The following is a 24,904-nucleotide window of genomic DNA, read 5'->3' as shown; positions in this document are numbered from 1 at the left end:
TGTACACCTGGGGGTACACCTAGTTTTACAACAGGCTACATAAAAAGCACTGGCGGAGTCAGTACAAACTAAAATTTTATACAGACAATGACTTTTTTATATGGCTCTATATACTCCACACTGAAATGAAAGCACAAATTTCTATTCCAATTGATTTATTTTATAATTATATGGTAAAAATGAGAAAGCAAGAAATTTTTCAGTACTAGTGTGCTGTGACACTTTTGTATCTTTATGTGTGATTTTGTAAGCAAGTAGTTTTTAAGTGAGGTGTAACTTGGGGGTATGCAAGACAAATCAGACTCCTGAAAGCGGTACAGTAGTCTGGAAAGGTTGAGAGCCACTGCTCTAGTCTGATCCAATGCATCTCAGCAAGTTTCCCCTACTTCTCATTAGCCTCCCATGCCGCTCACGGTTTAATCTAACAGCACTCTAGTTTCTCAGAAAAATTGGTGTCCTGTTGAGTACCCTGTGCACCCACCCACGTACAATAGCCCCAAAACGTCAAAAGTCTTGATTGTAAAAAACCAAACACATTAAAATAACAGTCTATGACTCATGATTAAAAGGCAGCCTTCATGATGAATAATATACACTATAAATTCTGCTCCGCATGACACATATGTGACCTTTAGCAAGACGTTAGGCAGCTTTCAAGAAGCCACGGATCTGAAGAAAAATTATTTAACTTTGCAGGGGCAATTCAGAAGCATTAAGCCCTTATGACAAAAGTAAACTGCACTGTGCAATAGTAGAAATCCTTCCTCAGAACAAAGTAAAGCACCAAGCAGCCAGCCAAATGTCAGTAGGACATGGCCATCCTGAGAATGGTATAAGCGTTTCCCCTCTCTCTGAATTAGACAGTTCTGAGGGCTTACCTGCTTCGGGTCAACAGTAGTAGCAGGGGATGCCAGTTCTATAGTCACAGGACCGTCATTCTGAATGTTTACCTGCATGTAGGCTCCAAATTTGCCATCTGGAAAAAAAAATAAGAGATTTCCCAGGACTCTTTAAAGAATGTTGCATGCTGAGGAATCCCACTACTGAAAAAAGTGTGGTTAAGATTTTTTTTTTAATGGCTGGTTAAAGTTAGGCCTTTATACTTGTATGTAGGGGCCTAAATAAATGGCCTGTCTTTCAAGAGTACAGAGCACCCAGCAGTGCACTAGGAATCCGTCAAAGAATGAAATGCTTATAAATAAATTAAGCAGAAATAAAAATGCTGATAAAAACCATAAACACTCATGCTTTAGCACATAAACCAACCACTGATAGGGGCTAGGAAGATACCTCCCCTATGGACTAGTCCATAATTGTCCATTACAGGTTTTTTTTAAGAACCTTCTTCTGAAAGTACAGACTACTGTTGGTGGCAAGACACGGAACTAGATGGACCTGTGGTCTGATCTGATATGGCAGTTCATCTCTTCTTATTTGAAAGCTAAGCTATTCATCATAGGTTTTGCAAAAAAGTTTAATCGTGCTCACATGTACCTGCCTAGAAATATGTTTATCATTACTACTATAGAATTTTTTTAAATCATTGAAATGTTATCTTGTGGATATATTTACTGCACAGGTTTTTCCTACATTTGACAGTGTATTGCATTTTCATTTGATTTCATCAAATAAAAATGTAATATAATACTATTTGGGAAAGGGAGCATTTTTTTGTTCTTTGTTTGTACAGCACCTAGCGCAATGGGGTTCTGGTCAATGACTAAGGTTTCAAGGCACTACGGCAACACAATAAATAATAACTATAGCCTGTTTTGGGAAATGGGGGCTCTCTGAAGTCAGTGGCCTCTGACAGATGCACAGAGTGAAGTGGGACAAGGAAGGGACACGGTTATGATAGATGTGATCTGCTATTCACAAAGCTAGGTGAACGTTGAAAGTATTATGGAGCTTCCAATACTTAAAGAGAAGCTGGACAGGTAGACTGGACTCTTAGGTTCACGCTAGAATGGCAGACAAGTGATAATGCTCTTTCCACACTGCAGAAGAATAATAAAGATGCAGCATGTGTTTTTGTTTTTCAAAATCGCAAGTGGAAGTCAGGGTGGCCAAGGGCCGTGTTTCTGGTCTGTATTTGGAGGATAAGAGGCACAAACACAGTATTTGGCCATAACAAGCAGCTAAAATGAAGGCTGGCATATAGGCTTTATGGGGTGGGTAGATGATGGTTCATCGCTCATACTGGAAACGTATAGGAGGCAGGGAGGGTGGTGGGGGATGTAAAAAGGGTTGTGACATTAGGTTGACATTAGGGTGGGGACATTGAGCCAAGGTGCTTGAATAAGCCTCAACAATGAATTACCTCCAACAGCTTTTTGGAGGGAGGGGAGAAGGGCACAGTACAATGTTCTAATAACGTTTCGCAGCAGGGGTTCCCAGCATCTTTTCCTGGGGTGTTCACTTCACCATGGATTGGTGCCTGGGCACTCCATTTCCCATCAAACTTGGTCTTGAAATAGTTGCTACAATCTCAGCTTTTTTTCCTGTACGCATTTTTGCCTGGCCTTTTCTGCCTGTTCCTCTTCCGTCTCATCCTTCCTTTATTTCTCCTGCAGATCTTTATATTTCTTCAGCTTCTTCCATCCCGAGTTTCTCCCCAAGCCCCCAGTGCTCGCCTTGTCTCCCCTCCTTCCAGCGTGGTTGACACTGCTAGGCTACTAGCCCCAACACATTCCCTCTCCCACCACCCACTCCAGATGCATGAGTTTCAGTCTCTTTTTTTGTCCTGCCTTACAGACAGCAGGTGGCAACACAGAGGAGAAAAAAACTTTGTAATGGGAGAGGGAAAAGGGTACCAGACAGACGGAGAGTCGCAGTTACCCAGAGGCTCCTTTACCATTGAACAGGGGTGCCTGGGAACCCCTTAAGTAACTCAGTACACCCTTAGGCTAGGACAGATCACTGATGGAGTTTAATTGTTCCGGTGAAGAACATTTGTACAGTGGCAAAAACATTGTGCTATTTTGAATGCTTGAAAAGGATTTTCAGTAGATAGGAAATGGCCACATCTTCAAATTTGCTCCTCCAAGTTTTTGTGCATGCAGCATAAGACAGCCTCTGATAGAACTTCTGATTATCAGCAGGTGCATCCTCAAAATTACAGACTAAAATTAATTAAAGCTACCCAAGCACAAAGACTTCTTCCATTGTCCAAAGCAAAGCTGTTAAAAAAAAAAAAACAGGGGGAAAATAATTCCCCTGACCTTGGATTAGTGTTCCCAGCACAGGGGTGCATATAGCCACATCTAATATATCAGACACCGCATACGTTAGCAGACAACGGAGGTTATGCAGAAGAGTCCCATTTCTGACTGCATAATATACCTGCAGAAATGCTATGAATAAGCTTTTAATCGTTATTAGAGCGTTTTCTGTTAGCCAGAGAAAGCTGAGCTGGGCTATGAATAAAGAGCCGAATCCTGACCTGCCCATTGCAGGCATGTACGGTCTGAATCTCAGCAGAAATGCCATGTTTCTGTTGCTCAGTAGGCCACACCACAACAGCCCAGCCAGGGGTACCACATGGCCCTGTGTCATGTAGATCCAAGCTCCAAAATAGCCCTCCAAGAAAGTACAAGGGGTTGTGCATGAACCAGGGGAGTGGCCTGAGTTTGGCCACAGAACGTCCACTGCAGCATAACCTTGTGTGTGCCTGGGAGGAGAGGGTCTGCAGAACACAACTGCCATGAAAGCACATTCCGTAGCAGTGGCTGAAGCCGGCCTACACAGTGCTCCACACCCTCCCTGCAGGCCAAGAGGCTGAAGATTGCACTCACCCTCCCTCCAAACTCCTCACATTCTTCCCCAGTGAAAAGTCCTTTGCTTGGGCTCCGAACTGAAGAGCAGGACTTGACCAAGTATTTCCACACAGATGGGACCAACTTGCTTTGAACGGGAACCAGATAAGCACCAAAGCTGCTAGCTTCTTTCTGATAACAAAGATGTAATAATGCACTGCTGCTCTTTGGTGACTAAAATTCACAAAGTTCCAAAACACAAAGCAAAAAGATTCTTTGCAATAAAAACCCTCTAATGATTTCCCTAAGGATTGACAATTACGAAGAGTTATTGCTTTAAAAAAAGCTATGACAAATCTTATTTTTCTGTTCAAATAAAGATACCATGAAATATTCACTATCCTGGGGAAATGCCATTCTATTCTCAATTGCTAACTAGCTATGCACCAAAAATACCAAGTAATAATGGAAAATAAAACACAATTTATGAGACTAAAGTGCTACCAAGCAAGTGAAAAAACAGACCTGATCTCCCTTGTACTGCCTCTTTCTCAATTTACAAACTTGCAGGAGACTGGAACATGAAAGAGGTCCCACAGAGAGATGACGTCAGAGCAATAAAAAAGCCACAGTCATTATAATTCTTTTGCACATTTCTCAAACTCTTTGCCACCCACAACAGATTAGAACCCACTGAGAAAACCCAGGTAGTTTTTCTATATTTGTGGCCCAGAGGTTTGCCGGTGAATCACATGGACAAATGTTTTCTGGGACTATTAGAAATGATTCATAGCTGAAAAATAAGTTTTAGAACACTGAATTTAACAATGGTTAACCAACAGCCATGTCCACAGACCTAAAGTTTAAATACCTATTCAAATATTTATGGGAAAATCTCTTTGATTTTATATTGATTCTGGCGCAGTACATCTTACAGGTTTGGTTCCCACTCAAAGGGAGAGGTTCCTGTTTCTGATAAACTCATTAAATCTGGAACTCTAGCATTACACATCTTCACATAGGCTAGCAGGGATGGTCTCTCTACACCAATGTCTAAAAAAGTATGCAGAGTGGCTACCTGTTACATAGCTTCCCCAGGAAGTGACTATAAAGTCTGGATGAACTTGTACCCAAAAAAGGTGATTATTTGTATATTACATACTCCCATACTGCATAGATGGCACCGGAATTATACTCCCATGCTTAAAATTGGTTGAATTGTTTTGACTCACACAAAATTCACCTCAGGCAGAAGCCAGGCTTGCAGAAATTCAGCTCAAAAGATAAACAGAATTCAAAAAGGTAAGAGCTACTGAAAACAGCATCTTAAAATGGAAACATTTGCTGCTAATGCTGTGGCTACTTATACATTAAGGCTTGGTCTACAAGAGAGCTTACTTCAGTATAACGTCCGCTGCTCAGAGGTGTGAACAATCCACCAACCTAAGTGCCAGTGCGGACGGCACTATGTCGGTGGGAGAGCTTTTCAACCTGTGGAGAATAGACTGTTCTGTGACCCTGCATGTGACTTCTTGAGTTCTGATACAGATGAATTCCTCTTTCTTCATTTAATGAGGCAGGGAAGGATAGGGTTCTGTGGAAGAGTACAAATCCCTGGGATGCTTCCTGGATATCCTTTTATACTTTTTGGTGAACTTCCTGTGTGCCCCAGTACTTTCCATAGGAGACGCAGAGACATATGATATTCTAAGTGCTATTTCTTGGACAAGACCTTTCAGAGGGAGTGAACTTCCTCAGTCTTCTGAAGTGTTGTGAAGTACCATGATATTCCTGGGAGTAATCCTGACTGTGGCTAGCTGTGGAGGGGCAGCAGCTAGTGGGGAAGCTTGTCTGCTCAAAGTCATCATAATCCACCTTTGCACTTTGGGGCTGCACCAGGAATGAAGGTATGGGGAGTTGTGGAGGCAGTCCCTAGCTTCCCTTGTGCTCTCAGGTCTGCCCAGTGAGATAGCTGACGAGATAACAAGGGACTTAGATAGGAGCACTTGGTTTAGCAGAAATGAGGAAGTGATTTTTCTTCTTGCTTGTGTGTCCTTCCAAGGAAGTACATGCTTGCATCATTTCAGAAGTAATGCTGGTGACATTAACAGCTGCCACAAGGGCAGGAGAATCAGTATGCATAGCTAACTGGCTTGTATGTCGGAGATACAAGGGTTCCTTCCATTTTCTGATAGAGAAGAGTCAAAGTCTACCTTAAGTACAAAACAAGTATCTCTCACATATGCACAGACGAAAGGGAGCTCTGCACTAGTAGCAAAATCCCTTTTTTCTTTTATTTACCATACTTATCCTTTGGCTTTCCAGACAGTCAGTCATCTATTCCTCAGGCAGAATGAGCAAAAGACACAAAATATCAAAACCTACCTCTACATTTACAAGTTTCTTCAAAACAAGAATGTTGACTTCATCGCTGGAAGTCAACTGGGAAATACATGTGATACCATTTTAAAAAGCAGAAGCAATGTACTGAAGATGTGGTCTTTACAGCCTTTTGGCTCCTGCTGTAAATAACCTCAAGTTCATATCTAGTCCATTCAAAAACACTGTGTTAGAAGAACATTATAATTTCAAAGGGAAGCACTTAAAAGTATGAAGATGGCACCCTTGAGTAATGCTTGCTTATCTACATGCATTTGATATGATCTAAGTACATGATCACATACTATTTTGTCCCCTATTTCAGTCACTATACACTGTACAGCTTCTACAGTCCATGAAGCAAGAGCCACTCCGGCTCAACACGATGCCCCTCAAAAATCATATTCCACACATATCTACACATTAAAAAATGAAATTCCAGGTGCAAAGCCAATAGAGAGCTGGTAGACAGCAAAACAAAAAAGACAGTCTTCAAAGCCAGTGCACGTGCATGAAACCCTTATAACTCAGCCAAATCAAAGCCAAATTGTCATTGGCCCCCTTGGCCCACTGCCCCCTGACAAAACCCAATCCTAGAAATGAAGTCCTCCAAAGATGCAAAATACTAGATTCTCTTGTTACAAAATGTAATTAACTTGAAGATCATTTCTACGAGAGCCCCGTACTTTAAACTTTTTTTTTTTTTTTTAAATTAGGTATAGAGGACTGCTTTTCTCTAGGATGGGGCAAGAAAAGAACATGAATGGTATAAACAGTCGAAGAAAGAAAGTTATCAGGTCACTCTACATTTCCTCATTCTCTTCCCTATTCATATCGGACAGTGGGATATGTCAAGAAATGAAATTCATCCTAGGATGAATCAGCAGTACCCAGTTTAACTATTTCCATTTAGTAACCGAATATAGGAGCTACCTTATCCAGTGTGTAAGATTTGTCTGTTCGAATGGTCGCCATGCTTTTAAATCATGTGGGTCCTTGATAGTCATTGACAACAAAAGGTATCTTGCTCTATGCATTTCTCCATTGCATGCTCCAAGCCATCTTGTAGTCAATGTTTTGTTGTCCTTGATGGCAAGATGGTAAAGAACGAAAGGGAGTTGGACTATATTGTCTTGGATAGCCTAATAGAACATATTCACTGCCCTCCTCTTATCCAGAATATGCCATATTACATCTTTAAAGCATGTGCAGTTTGAGAAGAAGGAAAGTAGATACATTTCTTGACGTCAGCAAAAGGGGGAGTGAATTCTCAGATATGCTATATCCGTTCCAAGGACTGCCCTTCCGATAATATAATACAGTAGTTCAACTGAGTGCCACAGATCAGAAATTCTCCTGGCTGATAGCTGTTAGAAATGGAACTCTGAGCAAGCAAAAGTGACACAAGACATTATTTGGGGGGAGGGACTTAGTGCTTGGAGTACCCAACTGAGATTCCACATGGAGAAATCTCTCAGTAAGTATTTTTTAAAAGCACTTTCTATAGATTCATAAGATTTTTTTAGTCCAGAAGGAACCATTATGACTGTCTAACCTAACCTCCTGCATAACACAGACCATATATAGTGATTCCTGCATCAAACACAAAAACTTGTAGTTGAGCTACTGACTGTTTTAGAAAAACATGCAATCTGGATTCACAGACTCCAAGTCATGGCACTGGCCACTGTCAGAAGACAGGCTATTGGGCTAGATGGACCACTGGTCTCACCCAGTATGGCTATTCTTATGAAGAATGCACTACATCCCTTGGTAAGCTGTTCCAATGGTTAATTTCCTTCCCTGTAAAAAAATTAAAATATTTAGAAGGGAAATAGATGTTTATGTCAACTTCCAGCCATTGGATCTTGGTACGCGTGTGTCTGTTAGATTGGGAAGCCCTCTAGTATTAAATACCTTCTCCCTGCCTACATACTTATCAATTGATCAAAACACCTTTCAGCTTTCTCTTTGATATAATAGGCTTATAGGTATTAGTCTATAAGAATTTAATTAAAATCACAAGTTCATTTTTGCTTACATCATCCCCCTCTTAAAACAATTTTTTAAAAATTCTATTTCTTTAGAGATTTGTATGTGTGGTACCTCCAGAGCCAGAGATTTTTTTCTCCCCCTTTTCTGTATTTAAGGTGAAACAAACAAGCCATTTCTGAGATGAGAGACTTTAAAAAAACAGGTAATTTGCTTTTAGAATATTCTTTGGACACATCTCTCTGACAGCATGGCCTAGAAACTTCACATTTGTTTTATTCATAAAAGTTATCTATGAGTATGTTTGCACTGCACAGTTAAACCCAAGCTCTCACCAAGGTTTTAGCCTTAACTCCCCTACTGTCCACACAAAGACCTCTGACCTGGATGTGGGTTAGAGCCTGAGGTCTGGTTTAATTTGGGCTGTAACCTGCAGGCTAAATCACTCAAGAGCTGATAGTCCTTCAATGCCCTTTCCACAATTCCCTCCCTCCCAAAGGACAGACAAGTTCTCCTGGAATAGATACAACTAACTGAAAAAGAATCTTAGAGCATCTCAGCACAAAGCACCACAGGCTATGCCCCCAGACAGGTGAGTGCAAAAATAGTGAGGACACAGTTGGTCCAATCACATGAGTTAACTTTGTAGTGTAGACAAAATCTGAGGTAATTATCTGGACCCCTCCCCCATTTCCATAGTATTTTAGGTGAACTGAACCTGTGTCCTGGGCTATTTCTCTCACCACTAGACCATCCCTTCCATTTTTCTTCATAAGATCTAGTGCACAGAATAATTTCTGGCAATGTAGGCTGCTGACTTTAGAAATTTTTCAGTACAGATTTCAGGATGGTTGAATGCTCCATCAGGTTCTAGACTGGTTATTACAACTTTGCCAAAGATCTGGTGGTCTCAACAAGTCCCAATGGTATATGGCTACTGAATACGAAAGCTCTGTCAGCTAAACTGCTCCAGCTCAACAAGATTATTACAGTTTGTGAACTCCATCAGCCAAACTACCAGGCTTCAGAAAGGCATGGCACTCTGTAAGCCACAAACTATGGGAGAAGGTTTTAATATCCATCCTCAGAATTAGATTCAGTAGGATACAGACTAGCCCAGCCTCCAGAAAATGTACATTAGTAGACAGTTCTAGTAGCCGAGCGAGTTTGAAATGTGTATTATCTAGCACGGTAGTGAGGACAGCAACTCCCAAATCATCAATAATACTATTCTAGAAATGGTACATTTTTAAACTTACCTTTGCAGCAAGGAAGAGCAGAAATGAAAGCTATTTTTAAAGTAAAAGCAGACATTCAAGGGAGAGTGGTGATGGCTATTTTATTTCAAGTGCTCAACTATTATATTGCTGGGAGGGATTGGTGGGGGGAGAGAAAGAGAGAGCATTTAAAATATTGCTGTCAAAATTAAGAAGCCTCAAAGTGCTTGTGAACTCTCATAACAAAACGCTTCACTGAAACAGAAGATTCCGCAAATCCAGAAAACAAAGCTAGATATGCCAATGTATGTATTTCATTCTCTAGGTGAGAAACAAAGTTATGTTTGTTTTCAGTTTAATTTCACTGAGAGATGATGATTCAACTAAGCAAAGTCCGTACCGGACCAGATTCTGGTCTTGTTGACTTCAAGGGGAGATTTGTTACTGACTTTGTCAGAGCAGAAATGGGCCCTTACTTAGTAATAACTTGACACACACATAAAAGGAAATATGTGATTTAGGCTATAACTGTGGCTGATAAGAAGAAGCCTGAAAGCTATAGTTTAAAATTTCAGGAAGCAAAAACTTTGTAATTTAATCAGATTTAGGTTTACTATATTGTGTGTCAAAAATGAAAGGTCTACCAGAATAACATTACTTAGATCATTATCAGCATATTAAGTGCAAAAAAAAAATAGTATACAAAAGGCATTGGAAAGCTGATATGAGACTGACATTTTTGGAAGGGATTTCATCACTAGCAGACACGATCTCTTTTGAAAGTGTTCATGATACACAGATATCTGAGATAATTATCATTCATATACTGTCAATCAGGTGATTAAGCCTTAAACCTTTCCCTGTCTACCATTTTTCTGCTCTCCTCTTAACCAGGATAAAGCAGACCTTTACAATACAAGTTATATTTTTACACTTCAATCTACCCTACTAGTGATAGCAATATTTATACAAAGGTTCTTTCTGTATACACTTATTTCTATACAGCTATATTAAAAATTCAATACAAATTAAAAGAGTGGTCACAGGAACCAGAGAGAAAAAGTGAACAGAGGGCAAATCACAAGAGAGAATGGGACCCACTGTGTTTCCTTTAGCGAAGAGAAGACTGATGTTTAGTTAATATGAATGCAGCAGAGAACAGACTGACTAGATTAGATCCTAGTATCAGCAACATATAATATATCCTACTATCACCATCAACGTGTAACGTGGTGAAAAATGAAGGGGTAAAAAGTGAAAGTCATAACGTTCACTACACAGTGCATATATTTTTTTCAACGTGACTAGTAGAAAAACCTTAAGGAGAAGAGAAGATTCTGGTCTGGTCTAGCTGCCTGGGTTAGCACTATGCATGGCCACATGTGGGAATAAAGATTGAGGCATCAGTCTATGAAGCAAAGCATCAATATTATGATGTAGCAAAGAGAAGATGACAACTCTTGGGGCGCAGTCAATATAAGCAGCTTTTGCTGGTCACATTAAAGACTGGGGCTCAAACCCCAGAAAGGACTCAATTCCACCCTAAATGGGAAAGACAAAGGTCATCCACAACATTTTTCTTAGTACCCCTTTTCCCAACATATTAGGGTCTACCTTACCTTTAATAAGCTCTGGTTTGTAGGCTTTTTTAAGTTGTTCTAGGAAGTTGTTGTAGAAAGACTCTGCTTGCTCTGCAGGCATAGCCATGTGATAGTCTGGTTTGTTTCCTTTCAGGATGCACTGAAGAGTAAACTGGCTGACACAAAGCACCTCATACTGTTTATCCATCACACTTTTAGACCAGTGTTTCCCACTTTCGTCTTCAAACACGCGCAAGTTTAAAATCTTTCGAACCCTGTGAGAAGAAATAGAACAATGAAGGCTACTTGTAGGACCTCAGATCACGTGTAAGGTCAACAGAGGTGAATGGCACACAGGCGTTCATGCAAGCACAGGTAACAAGATATATATTTCCAGAGGGGTAGCCGTGTTAGTCTGTATACAGCAAAAACAGCGGGAGTCCTGTAGCACCTTAAAGACTAACAAATTTCTGCGGGCATAAGCTTTCGTGGGCTGCAACCCACTTCGTCAGATCGCAGAAATTTGTTAGTCTTTAAGGTGCTACAGGATTCTCGTTTTCAAGATATATATTATATTATATATGTACATTTATTTGATCACAAATGTCAAAGTTACAAGCCATTCATTCATCCCTTCCCCTAAAAACCGAAAGTCACATCGAGATCACACATACAGAACCAAAGGATATGAAAGCCCTTGCATGCTCTTCCTGCTACTCGTATAAAAGCCTTCTCTTAAACATCCTGAAACAGAATGTGGGATTGGGATGGGGAAAAAACAATAGGCCAGAGAGTGCAACAAGAACACCACCGATTTTGAAAACTTACCTTTCACTGTACTGTCTTGTTTAAAATGTGAACAGCCATTGAGAACTATGATCCTCTCAATGCATTGAGAAATTAGACTTATTACAAGAAAGTTTAGATTAGAAAATGAAGATCTCAAAAGTCAGGAAACGGCCACACCAAGGTCACCCACACAACCTGAGCTCTGCTGCCCCTTGCACAGGGAGCAGGGCGTACTGTTCTTTGCACAGAAAGGGAGCAGGGAGAGCAGAGCAGGCAAGCTGGAAGGCTGAGGGTCCAGGAAAGCAGCAGCAGCAGTAGTCCAGGAAAGTCCAGGAAAGGGCAATAGAGTTAGCGGAGGGCAAAATTATTGGGGGAGTCAAATTGGTGATTTGGGGATAAATAATTTGGAAGCAAAATTAATTGATTGAGGACAATGATTTATTTGAGGGGGTAGAACTGGGCCCAACAATAGTAGTAAGCAGACACGCAATTGCCCCCTGTGTATGGATGCATTGTTGGTTCATAGTGTTCAATCAATAATAATACTCCAGTCACATCAATCTTGACTCTTTTAAGTTCTTCCTTTAACTTGTCCTCTGTTCTATCACTTGCAGCACTTAGTAATGAGTCCTGTGAGTTTAAACTTGTCCGGAGTAGTGCATCAAGGGCCAAACACCACAGTCAGTACTTTAAAGTGATCATTTTGTGCCACTCTGAAGGTGATGATGTTAGCATCAAGTGTAAGTCTTTGCCTTTCAGCTGTTCTTATGGCGTAGTCAAATATTGCTGTTCAATAATCTTTGGGTATCAAAGAAACAGAAACTGCTCCTAAATCAAGTTGCTGATTAAAGGCTACTGGAAAGCCTGCAGTAGGGGCTTAAATCATCATCATCACTGCTACACTTTGATGATGATGGCATTGAAATTGTCTCATTTGCAGGATCAACAGATAAAGTTTCCTTCAATGACACATGAAGTATCGGGTTAAAACAGTTTTCTGTCATTTTTTCCCTTAGCAATTCTTGACCATATATTTTATTTAAGAATAATTCTCTCTTTAATAGTTCAGTCCATTCAACCATTTGTTTCCTGCCTCTTTATTCAACTTCATATATGTTGAATCAGATAAATTCATCCCTCGGAGTTTGGTAATCACTACTTTCTAGTCACCCATGTGCAGTACTGATCACCAGCTTTCACATTTACTAAAGCAAGTATGAGATACAATGGCCTAGTGAATTGAACATGCTGTGAAGATAGGAAAAGTGAGATAAGGTAGCCCAGCTTTACACACACATTCAAATTTCCTGCCCATCTTCTAGAAGTTTTACATTCTAGCAAATCAAGCCCTGTACAGTTCACAACTCCACTCACTACTCTCTCCAGCATCCAGTGACAGTTGATTCCACGCAGTCTCCACTCTTCTCTCTAATCACCAATGACACCACCCATTTCATTCCCCTTCTCCTTCCCCCCTCTAGACATTTCTTTAGGGTTTTTTTGTTTTGTTTTGTTTTTTTACTGTTTCTTGTTTGACTTAACAAGAATCTCTAGGGTCTCGTCACATCCCTTTTAACTTTTCAGAAGTGCTAAACTTCTCATGTGCGGATTGAAAAGAGAGCCTAAAATTTCTCGTATCAAAAAAACTTTCAAATATGTTGTATGTTAATGTAAACAGTTTATAGTGACATACAGTAGAAATTTAAAAAAATGAAAACACCCAGAAAAACCCAACGGGTGGTTATTTTCTGGGAAAAACATGTAGTGCTCTGTTTGTTTGTTAGTTAATGTTTTTAGGGGACTTTTCACCAGTGCTGCATAAAATGAAATGAAACTATAACTAGAAGGTCCACGAGCAAAGCGTAACGTAAATACAGAGAACGTGGAGAAGCTTGGGTTTTCCTACAGCGAACACTTTTTGAATATAGTTCTGAGATTTCTGATTCGGAGTTAGTAGCATATGAACAAACAGGAAATATAAGGGAACACTCAATGCATGTCATGACTTACATGTGTTCTAGTTCTTTGTGAGTATCTTCCAAAGAAATACCCAGCAACACACAGATGCCTCGTCCAATAGAACTTATTTGTTCCCCACCCACTGCAGGACAAAAAAAAAAAGTGTTAATTTCAGTCTGTCTGGTTTTATGTCACATGCAAACATCAATTCCAACAGACAATGATCATACTAAACACTTTCCGGAAACATCACTGGTATTATTAAACTTGAATTTAAAGAGCTAACTAGCTGTCTACTGCATGTTGACTCAGGTACACCACCTCAATTTTACAGAGAGGACTGAAAGTCATTTCTGTAAAAGGAGAGTTACCTTACCAGTAATTTTAGCATCTTGCAATGCTGTAAGAAAAATGAGAACACATAAACACAACATACTAGCATTCCAAATGTTTACTTCCTATATTTCTATCATCAGTTTAAGGGCAATATTTGGTGGTCCTTTTTTGGAGTTACAAAATATTAGCCCCTTGCATCTCATGAAATTGATTTACTAAATGAGGGGGCAATTTGGCCACTCAATGTGCTTGCTCCAGTGTTTCAAAACATTTCATGTCGAGTTTTATCATTACAATTCTCATTATAGTCACCGAGAGCCACGTGGTTCACAACATGAAAAAATATTCTTTGAACATTTACCCAAGTGTACGAAATCAATAAACTCATCTGATTTCTGCATTGCAGAAGTTCCTAAAAATAACAACAGATTTTTAAAAGATTTTTTTTTTTGTAGTTTCCACGGTGCAAAAAATGAGCTGCATTTGAATGTTTTGGTTTTTCAGTGCTCACGTCCTTCACATGATTTGCAAGAATTACGGGGCAGTGGACAAAGCCCTAAATTGAGACCAAGCAGACCTGGGTTCTCTATGTTAGCTGAGCAGTCTACGGGGAGATTGCAATTTCCCCTGGAGATGTGGGTTCATGCCTCATTCACGTTAACATGCTGAGCTTTTTGAGTGTTTTTCTAAAAGTTATGTTCTAATACAAGCACAGCTATTGAACATGAAGGAGGAATTAATACAGCGACATCCTACGGCCTTATTATGCAGAAGGTCAGACTACTAGATGATCACCCTGATCCCTTCTGGCCTTTGAATCTATCTATGAAAACAGATCTTTGTATAAATTGGCCAATTCTACTCAACCACCTGAAAATAAATATCAGTTTCATGCAATCTAAAATAAAATATGCCCCTGTAGGCCCCCTGTAATAGGCTGAGGGAGAGCAAAAGGGATTTTAATGAAAACCCATGGCCATGGCTAGGATTATTTTATTTAGATTTATACAACTTCTAAAAAAAACCAACCCACAAACCAGAATATAAACTACCACAAAAGAACAGAGTCGAACTCAGGAACAAAACCTCACCCTCCAGCACATCCTTGCTCAAAAGTCTTCAAAAAGCGATTGGCTGTGTAGCTCACCTTGAAGGTCAATAGATTTGGACAATTTCAGATGAGTGCTGGGAAGGAGCAAATTGTAGTCTCCATGAAGAGCCTTCACCTCTATCTTGTCCACTGCCTCCTCTGATCTATACTGAGGGGTCCCCAGCTCATGCACCTCTGCTGATCTCAACTACATTTCCCACACATAGGCAGATCCCAAGCCGCTTCAGGTCAAAGCCAACAAACACCTTAAATCGCATCCACAAACCAACATGTAATCAGCGCAGATCACAAAGCACTGGTGGTGTGCTCAACACAAGGTGCTTTGCTTAATAAGTAGGCTGCTGTATGGATTGCCTGCTCCAGCTTCCAGATGGATTTAAGACAAAAGCCCCAAATTGAACGTATTGCACTATTATTTGTACTGAGGTAGCACCTAGGACCCCTAGTCACGTACCAGTGCCGCATTGTCATAGGGACTGCACAAACACAGAACAAAAAGTGACAAAGGCATGGAACGCAGTGGTAAGGGCTGCATCCAGAAGAGACAACTGCAACCTCTTGGCCAGATGCAGATCAGCAAAGCCTCATTGTAATCAATAACAGTCAACAGTTAATCAACATGCAACTACAGCCATGTTATCAAAATTAATTTATCCAGCAATATCATAATAGCAATTCATTTATGCAGCACTTTATCAGTGAATTACAATAAAGACACAAAAGACAGAAGTGTGTTGAACAACTAAAGACTAAAAGTAAACAAAAAATAATTAATTTGCAGAGGGAGTTCCATCATATAGAACCACACAGACTGACAACCTGCACTCTGGAGTTTGCAAACTGAAAGAAGCAAGTTACGAGCTGGGCAGGTCAAATCAAACATAAAAGTCATGCTGGAAATACACATCAGTCAGTTCCTTCTTGGAAAGGGGCCTTTTAACAATCTTAGTAAACACCAGTGACAAAACTTTAAACTTCATTGGGAGGCTCCAAGAAGGTGAGCCCAGCCAAATGAAGCAATGGAAGAATAATGATAATACATATTGAGCTTTTCATCAGTAGATCTCAAAGCAGTATACAAAGGAATCACAAATCATTAGCCCCATTTTACAGATGGTAAAACTGAGACACATAGAAGTGAAAAGACTTGCCCAAGGTCACCCAGCAACCCAGGGGCAGAGCTGGGAACAGAACCCAGGACTCACAAGTCCCAGTCCACTGCTCCCTCCACCACTCATCCTTTTCTTCAAGTCCTTCTCCTCATTGAATAGCTACAGCACCTGCTTCCACCGCTGTGCTAAGATTTACCCAACTGAAACAGCGTGATCTGCACTTTATTGTTGGGGAGTCCGTTGCCATCCAAAGATCCTAAACATCAGCAGAGAGAACTGAGGGGGCCCTGGTCTGTTCTCATTGGGGCACAACTCAACACAGCACTGTGCAGCAGCAGAGACACTGAGGCCGGCTGGCTGCAAGCTCAGGAAGGGAACACTCTCATTTAGAAGGGTTTTTTTTTTTTTTTTTAAATCTTGGAGATTTTTAATAAAAGCTTTGACTCAGCACAAGGGGATGGGGCTCATGCGGGAAAGCTTCCTCCTCGCCGCAGGCAAGTGGTTGGTTCAAGCTTTAGTAACAGGAATAGGTGGGTGCAGGGGAGCAGACACAGAGGTGGGTGGGCCTGCACGGGAGGGGGGGAAACAGTTGGGTGAAATGGATGGTAGATGCAAAAAGGGAGTGGGAGCATGGGATGGGGGTATGTGGGTGGGATGAATGGGGGTGTAAGGAGAGCATGTGGGAACGGGTAGGTAGGGAGAAGGCCAGTGGGTGCAGGAGGAGGGTAAGATAGCGGGTGCAGGGGCAGGAGGAACGGTGGCTGCATGTATAGGTGGGTGCAGGGATGGAACAGCATGGAAAGGCGGGGGAGGCATTTGTAGGTATGTGGATGGAAAGCACAGTGGGTGGGAAAGTCAGTAGGTGTGTAGACAGGCAGGTGCTGGGGAAACACGTGGGTGGGACAGTGGCTGCAGGGGCTGATAGGTGCATGAGAAGAAGACGGGATGCAGGGGTGGATAGGAAGGAGAGGGGGTGCAGGGAGAAGCGTGTAGGGATGCAGGGGGTTGGTGGAAAACAGTCTAGCCCACAGGAGAGACTGGGAAGGGCAGGGGTGGATAGAAAGGACACGGATGTAGGGAGAATATAGGAGTGCACGGGGCGGGGGAAAGGACGGGGGTGCAGGGGGAGTGTGGGGGTGCAGGGGGCGGAGGAAGGACGGGGGTGCAGAGAAGTGCGGGGAGGGGAGCGGGCTGCAGGAGAAGATCCCTGCGAGCCAGGCCGGGAGGGAGGCCGAAAGCCGGGGGGAGCAGGAGGCCGAAGGCCCGGTCGGGCCGGGCACTGACCTGTCACGCTGGCCTGGGTGACCCGCTGGATTATCGCCTTCATGGTGCCGGGCGAGGCCGCGGGCGGAGCCGGGCTGGGCCGGGGATCGGCGGCGGCGGGGACAGCGAGCGCAGGGAAGGGATCCGGGAATCGGTGGCCGCGGCCTCCCCCTGCAGGGCCCAGCGAGCACTGCAGCAGCCTGAGCCCCCCCTGGCCGGGCCGGCAACCCCAGCGGGGAGGGCAGCGCCACAGGGGGCGGGAGTGAGGTCTGCCCCGCTGGAGGGAGAGGAATGGGGCAGCCCCTATAGAGTGGGGGGACATTCCCCATGGGGGGGAATGGATAGTCGGGGAAGGGGGGGGGGGGAGTCCCTATAGAAAGAGGGATAGAAGGGGACAGGCCTCTGATCTGCTGAGTACCAGCTCTTCAGAGCCACCATTTAATTTTGGCCTGAAATTCCTAATATAATAGGAAACCAGGTCAACCTCTACTGCTCCTACTCAACTCGAGTCAAGCCCAGTAGTTGATCAGTTTGTGTAGATGTTTTTTAAAAAGCCTTCTGATTAATTTAAAAAAACAAATATGTTCTTTTGCAGGATTATATTCTAGCACATCAACGCATGTATTTTCAAGTTAGATAATTCATCTCTCACTAAACCAAACATTTCATGGGAAGGGCATCAAACTCTAGTATTTTGTTACAAGACTGTATTTTCTGTTCATCATTCTCCATCCTCCTGTGTGTCTGCTCTCCTGGGAGTCCTATAGAGTGGTGTATAATTTCCTGTCCGGTGGTCTCAGGCTTTAGGAATGTTTGTCAGATGAGTTCCAGAGGGGTAGCCGTGTTAGTCTGTTTTTAGCAAAACAGCGAGAGTCCTCTGGCACCTTAAAGGCTAACAAATTTATTTGGGCAGAAACTCACATCTGACGAAGTGGGTTTCTGCCCACGAAAGCTTATGCCCAAATAAATGTGTTAGTCTTTAAGGTGTCACAGGTCTCTTACTGTTGTGTCAGGTGGTTGCAGGTGCATTCAGGTATCACAGAATCCTTTAGAAAGTCTTCCACTCCATGTTGTCCTTCAACAGTGCAAAGGATCCTCTTTTCTTTTGAGAAGCACAAAATATTAAATCTGATGTGGCAAGCACTGACACATCTGTTGCTGAGTTGGTCTGGGAACTGTTCACTCTGTTACCTGTAGCACATTTTCTAGATATAATTATAAAAAGCATAATTGTTTTTGCTGGTCATTATGAAACCAATTATTCACTCTAAGAGAGACAGACCTTACTGGGGAATGTTATTCAGCTAACAAACAATGCCACCTTAAATCCTGTCAGGGTTAAACAATAGCCTTTGAGTGAATGTGTAAATTAACACAGAAAATGGCAACTTTTGAATCCAAAGTAATAGTTGTAAAATCAGGATCCCATTGAAATCAATGGAAGTTAGGCATCCGAATACCTCTGAAGATCTGGCCTCAAACCTTTAAATTCTGTATCTCCTTTAGCATCCATAATAGGGCCCTCTTCACCTAGGTAACGTTTGGGGATGTTATTAATTGAAGGAAAAACTATATGACACATAGAGCGTAAACTGAATTGGCCCAAATCTAAATATTGCTGTTTTCCCTGAAAATGAGGTCAGGCTGTTTGCTCAGGTGCAAAGGCAGGGAGAGGAGCTTGCTTCATAGCTATGATGGCCATGGACAAGAGACCAGACTGTGCTCAGACCGTCAGCAGAAAGACTGCCACTGATCTTGGCTGTTTTTAATGTAAGGGATATATAAACAGCTGAGAACCTGGTGTTAGCTTTGTGATTTGTTTTCCTCCCCATCTGTTGTAACACCACTCAAGTGACCACATAAAACAGCACTCTGTGCTTGCCCCTATTCTGCCACAGAAATGACCATTTTTACCACAAAATTCCTGAGAGTCATTTTACTGCCACTTCCCTGTGGCCTTTAGCTTACCCGCTTGACAGTATATGCTAATGGTGATTTTAAAGACAGAGCAGAAGGTGGTGAGCCTTTTCAAGGTCAGCACAGCACTGAACTTTAAGGATGATAAGTACACAGCCTAACTTTACAGTGGTCCTCCCCGCTGAGAAATCAGGATGGTCTTCTTTGACTTTGTCCAGATTCTGGAATACAAAATGTCACCCAAAAAAAAATGTTACTATGCTACCATAGGCCATCCTAATTCAAGCCCATCGATAACTAAGCCATCCTGGGACCCAGTAAAGCAGAATCTCAGCTTTGTTAAACAAAAAAGAAAGGCCTGTGCCTTTTTCCACGAGAAGTTGTAAGGTCCGAGGCCTTGTTTTTTGGCTAAGCTTAGGCTTTAGACCAGTGGTTCCCAACCTTTTTGGCTTGAGGTCCACAGATTTCATTTATACAACCCTGAAGGGCCACCAGTCTCTACCAGGAGACCACCCCACACTGCAGCCAGATGGAAGGAGTTCAGTGAGGAGGCTGCTTCCTCGCTGATCTCCCGTCTCCCTGGCTGCAGCAAGGAAACCGCACGCGTCCTGTAGCCCCGTGCGTGCCACGTGGGTTCTTAGGCAGTGGCTCCCTTCCACAGTCAGAGGACAGATCAGTGCTCCGCTCCCTCTGGCTCCAGCAGGGACCCCAGCGCCTAGGGACCTCGGTGGAGTGCTTTGCCGTGCTCCCTGCTATAGCCAGGGGGAGGAGAGCACTGATATCCGATCTCCTTGGCTGCAATAAATAGCCTGCACTGGTCTTTTAGCTCCACAGAAACGTGCTCTGTCTGGGTCCTTAAGAAATGGCTCCCTTCTGCTGTCAGTGGGAGGGGAGCCACAGGCCACTTTGAAAGCCCCCGCAGACCATTTTTGGCCCCCGGGCCACAGGCTGGGAACCATTGCCTTAGACATAGCTATTGGCCAGAGTGCAGTTAATATTGGGCACTATTTATACCTTTAACGCCAATCCTTTAGGAAAAGAGATGAAACAGATGTTGTTTACCCATAAAGAGTGGTGTGCACTTGAGTCACTTAATTTTGTTTTTAAGAGTTAAATTTGTATGTTCCTCTATGTATTAACTTCCATTCCTATTTTCCAACGTTAGTAACACGAGAACTCTCTCAAAAGCCAAGTAAGTAAAATACAATTCACTTTACTGGAAAAGCATTTGGTGCTCTAAATTGACAACCTCTACGTTGACTCAGTGTGCTATTTTTTATTACCTGATCAAAGCTACAGCTTTTAGCTGTAAGTAAAGCTCTAACAGAGGCAATCAGGTTAATTTAGTAGACACTATGTGGTGTGCAATATCTTCAAAATAAACTTCAAACTGTACAGATTTAGTTGTAGGAAGTTTAATAATTCACAACTTGTTTAATATTTCAACACTAAGGCAGTTTCTGGGGAAAACAGTGCTTTTAACGGAGTTGAAAATGTTTACTAGGCTTTGCAAATAATTCTGGAATTTTTTGTTTGGTTGTTTTTTCAGGAACAGAAGTGGTGGTTTTGGTTTTTTTAAACTGAAATAGAATGAAACTGCTCTTCAATTAAAGACTTTTCATGTCCAAGCAAGCCATCTTGATGCAAGAGATTTCTCTTATACATACATCAAATTCCTACTTTCCAGGATCAGTGACTGGTTTTGCAGCATTATGCCGCTGATCTTCAGGAAATACATAATTCCATTCATACTTTGGCAGGACAAAGTAGCCTAGTGGTGTCAAAGGAGTAATCCATACTGCATTTCTGTCCAGGTATTTTCCTTCTTCACCTAATTTAAGAAAAAACAGCAATTTTTAAGTACTCTTTTTCCCCCCCTGCTTATGGCTACCAACACAGTTGTATCAGGACACTTTAACAACTACATTTTTAGTGGTTCACTTTATTGTTCCCCAAAATTCAGAAAGGAATACATTACATTTTTAGAAATAATAATTTAAGCACCGATTTTTGTTTTAGATTTCACTTAGCGCATGTGAGAGGGACAGTTTGATACTGGAGTCTGAACTGCTCTATAAAGCCATAACGCTGATAAACACCAGCACCAATGAAGTTTAATCCTTAAAGACAAATGACCTTGTCTGCACTAGCCACCAACCACTTATAAAACCAGGATGAATTTTTGGGCACATATCCCCAGTATACACAAGGCCACTGAAAGCAAGACTAACCCTAACAATATTTGGCATGCATGTAAAGCCACATGGAGTTCTTGTGGGTGGCTGGAGCATTTTACAAGCATGTTGAGAGAACCAAATGGTTCTTAGCACCTTAAGTGTGCCCAGTGTAGACAGACCCTACGAGTGACAAGCTCCATCTCCAGGATCACTCTCTTTTGGCTCTTTTGGCTGAGACTTGCCACCAAAAAAAAAAAAAGTGTCAGTGCTGGGTTTTTACATAGCTTGAGCATTTCTAGACTTCTAAGCTAAAAAGAAAAGGGAAAATAAAGTTTTATTTCAGAAGCATAAGACTTCTCTATACACCATCACGCAGGAAGATATGGGTGCACGCTCCCCCTCTCACCCCATGCCCTTTGTAGGTCACCCTGAGGGGAGAGCAGGGAGGCCGCAGGCTGCCCAGCGGGAGGCGATCAGTCCATCTCCTCCTCCCCCCAGGCCAGGCTTGGGAATTTGGGAGCAGGCCAGGGCAGGGGCAGCCCTGGCTCAAGATGCAGGGCCGTGCCCGGAGAAGGGCCCCCCCCCCGGCTGTGCTCGGCCCCGGGCGGGCCTGGCTCGTACCGTCAGGCGACACCTGCAGCGTCCGCCGGCGGAACCTCTCCGACCAGAACGGGTAGGCGAGGCCGCAAAAGAGGGCCCAGGTGCCCAAGGCGTACAGGGCGGCACTGCGCACGTACCAGCGCATCAGCCGGTCCGGGTCCAGCCGGCCCATGGCGCTGGCCGGGGTCTGGCCCGCCGCGCGCGCGCGCACGCACGCACGCGCCCGCGGACCAACCGCCCGACCACCCCCCTCAGGCCAGGAGCACCCGAGTCAGACACTCCCCGGTAACCCAGCAGCAAGGCCCGCTCCTATTGGCTAACCAATCGGCTGCAAGGAACTAGCGACCTGACTGCCTCCGCCGAGGGCAACGCGCGAGAGCAGCGCGCGCGCGCGCAGACAGGGGGTGGGGTGGGAGATCCTTCCTGGAGCACAGATCTGGCGCATGCGCCCTGGCCAGGCTGCTGCGACGGGGCGGGGCGGCCGTAGCCTCACCACGGGGCTGGCTCTCCGCAGGCAGCCCCGCCCCGCCCCGCCCCGCCCCGCTCCGCTCCCACCCTCACCCCGGCCCAGGGCGCCAATGACTGCGGTGGCTGATGTTCACGTGACCTTCCTTGGTAGTAGCCCTGAGAGGGGCGGTGTGGGGAGCTGAGTTCCCGCTGTTTCAGCGCTGCCGGCAGCCCAGCTGCCCCGCAGCCACCCGGGAGCCGGGGGAAGCCACCCAGAGTCCAGCTGCCCTTACTTCTTGTCCCAGCTGGGAGCAGGGGAAGTCATCCAGGGCTTCTCTCCTCGCTGTAGGGAGTGGGGGTCCAGCTGCCTGAGCTTCTCACCCTGCTCTCAGCCGGGAGTGGGGTCCAGCCGCTCTGCTCTCCAGGGGAGCAGAGGACACCTAGACCCCAGGTGCCCAGCTTCCTAGTCAATTTCACAGCTCGGGCAGAGCCGTGAACTTGACAAGAATGACAGCCAACAGCCACTGTAAGGAAAGCACTATCCTACGCTGACACTGCCTTGCCCTAACTACACCCACATACGCCCTACACCTGTCAGGGAGGTGGTTTTATGATGTCAGCATAGCAGGGGAGTTATATCAGTGGGAGAACCATTTCAGTGTGTACAACTCCACTGTTTTGTCAACAAAACTCTGCAGTGTAAACCAGCCTTTAGAGTCACACCAAGATTGGGATTGCATCCCTGCCTATCTTGGCTATTAGCCATTGATGGACCCATCTTCCATGAATTTATCTACTTCTTCTTTGAACCCACTCATACTTTTGGCCATTACGGTTAGTTCCGCATTGTCAGAAAATGTAGTTCCTCTTGTTTGTATTAAACCTGCTGCCTCTTAAAGTCATCAAGTGACCCCCTGGTTCTTGTTATGGGAAGGGTAAATAACACTTCTCTATGTACTTTTTTCATGCCATTCATAATTTTATAAACCTCTATCATATCCTCAGCTTTGTTGTCTCTATTGTAAAATGAACAGCCCCAATCGTTTTAGTCTCTCTTTGTATGGAAGCCATTCCATACCCTTGATCATCTTTGTCGCCCTTCTCCAGTTCCACTATACCCTTTATGAAATGGGGCAACCAGAATTGCATGCAGATTCAAGGTGTGGGCACACCATGGATTTATATAGTGACATATTTTGTGTGTTATAGTCTACCACTTTCCTAATAATTCCTAACAGCCTGTTTGCCTTTTTGACCACTATTCTACACTGAGCAGAAGTTTTCAGAGAACTATCCACAGCGAGTCCATCTTTCTTGAGTGATAACAGCTAATTTAGACCCCATAATCTAGAACCTATGTCAGCTGACTCAGGCTCACAGGAATCAAGCTGTAGTACTACCAAATTGCAATTTTGATGTTTGGGCTCAAGCATCTACACTGCATTGTTATAGCCAAGCCCTGCAAGCCTGAGGCAGCTGACACAGGCCAGCCACAGGAGTTTTATTACAGTGCAGACATATCTTTAATCAAGTGGATCATCCTTATCCACATGCTTGCTGACCTCCTCAAAGAATTCTAGTAGATTGGGGAGGCATGATTTTCCTTTAACAAAAGTCATGTTGACTCTTCCCCCAACAAATGATGTTTATCTGTGTCCCCATAAATATTTTACTTCTCCTTGGAGCATGTAAAAAAGGAGGGAAAGGTTCCTAATGTGAAAAATCTAAAATATGGGTAGCTCTGAACACCCCATGGCAGGGTTAACAGGGCATGTGATTATATTCATTTTAAGGTTAAGGGGGATTCGGCTTTCAAAAGTTTGGAGAACATTAAAGCATTGATCCTGCACACACTCACTTACATATTTAACTTTACTCACATGATAGTATCCATCCTGCAGCTGATAATCCAAAATGGTAGAGGAGCTGTGTAGTCTCTCCACCTCCTTCCCTCACAATTTTTAATGGGAAGCTAGTCTCATAATAGAGACTTTTACCACATTTTCATAGCTTTTTAAACAGTCTTATGGAGTCTGCAGTTCTAGCTCACCTTTCCCCCTCTACTGATCTCTTTTCTCCACCTCCTTTCTCTTTCCCAACAAAAATCCAGATCTTCTAGACTTCTTATGAAAGCCACTGCCTTCCATCCAATCTTCAATAGGACTATGCAGAGTAGTGAAGTTAAACATGTATGTGTGTGCACTAGTGGCACTAAAGGGTCTGAATGTTGGATTAGCAGCCAGGAATTATATTATAAATCCATTCTTACC

At 43.3% G+C, this 24,904-nt stretch overlaps 1 protein-coding gene across 1 annotated transcript in view; it reads right to left on the bottom strand.

The window, feature by feature from the left end:
* The window catches only part of DTD1 (D-aminoacyl-tRNA deacylase 1), an 84,209-nt gene extending 66,575 nt beyond the window's left edge, over positions 1-17,634 (bottom strand). The window contains exons 1-4 of the mRNA XM_067564694.1: positions 17,515-17,634; positions 13,723-13,813; positions 10,963-11,198; positions 879-976 (exon numbers count right to left, since the gene is read on the bottom strand). Of these exons, the coding sequence (XP_067420795.1) occupies positions 879-976; positions 10,963-11,198; positions 13,723-13,813; positions 17,515-17,557 (468 nt within the window). The 5' untranslated portion in view covers positions 17,558-17,634. The remainder of the gene's footprint in view (positions 1-878; positions 977-10,962; positions 11,199-13,722; positions 13,814-17,514) is intronic.
* Positions 17,635-24,904: the final 7,270 nt, after the last annotated feature.

Source organism: Emydura macquarii, unplaced genomic scaffold, assembly GCF_026122565.2.
Source record: "Emydura macquarii macquarii isolate MOO-44397 ecotype Brisbane River unplaced genomic scaffold, CSIRO-AGI_Emac_v2 contig_2676, whole genome shotgun sequence".
Lineage (NCBI taxonomy): Eukaryota > Metazoa > Chordata > Testudines > Chelidae > Emydura > Emydura macquarii.
The sequence above is the reverse complement of the archived record's forward strand: the minus strand, read 5'-3'. Positions and strand labels throughout refer to the sequence as shown.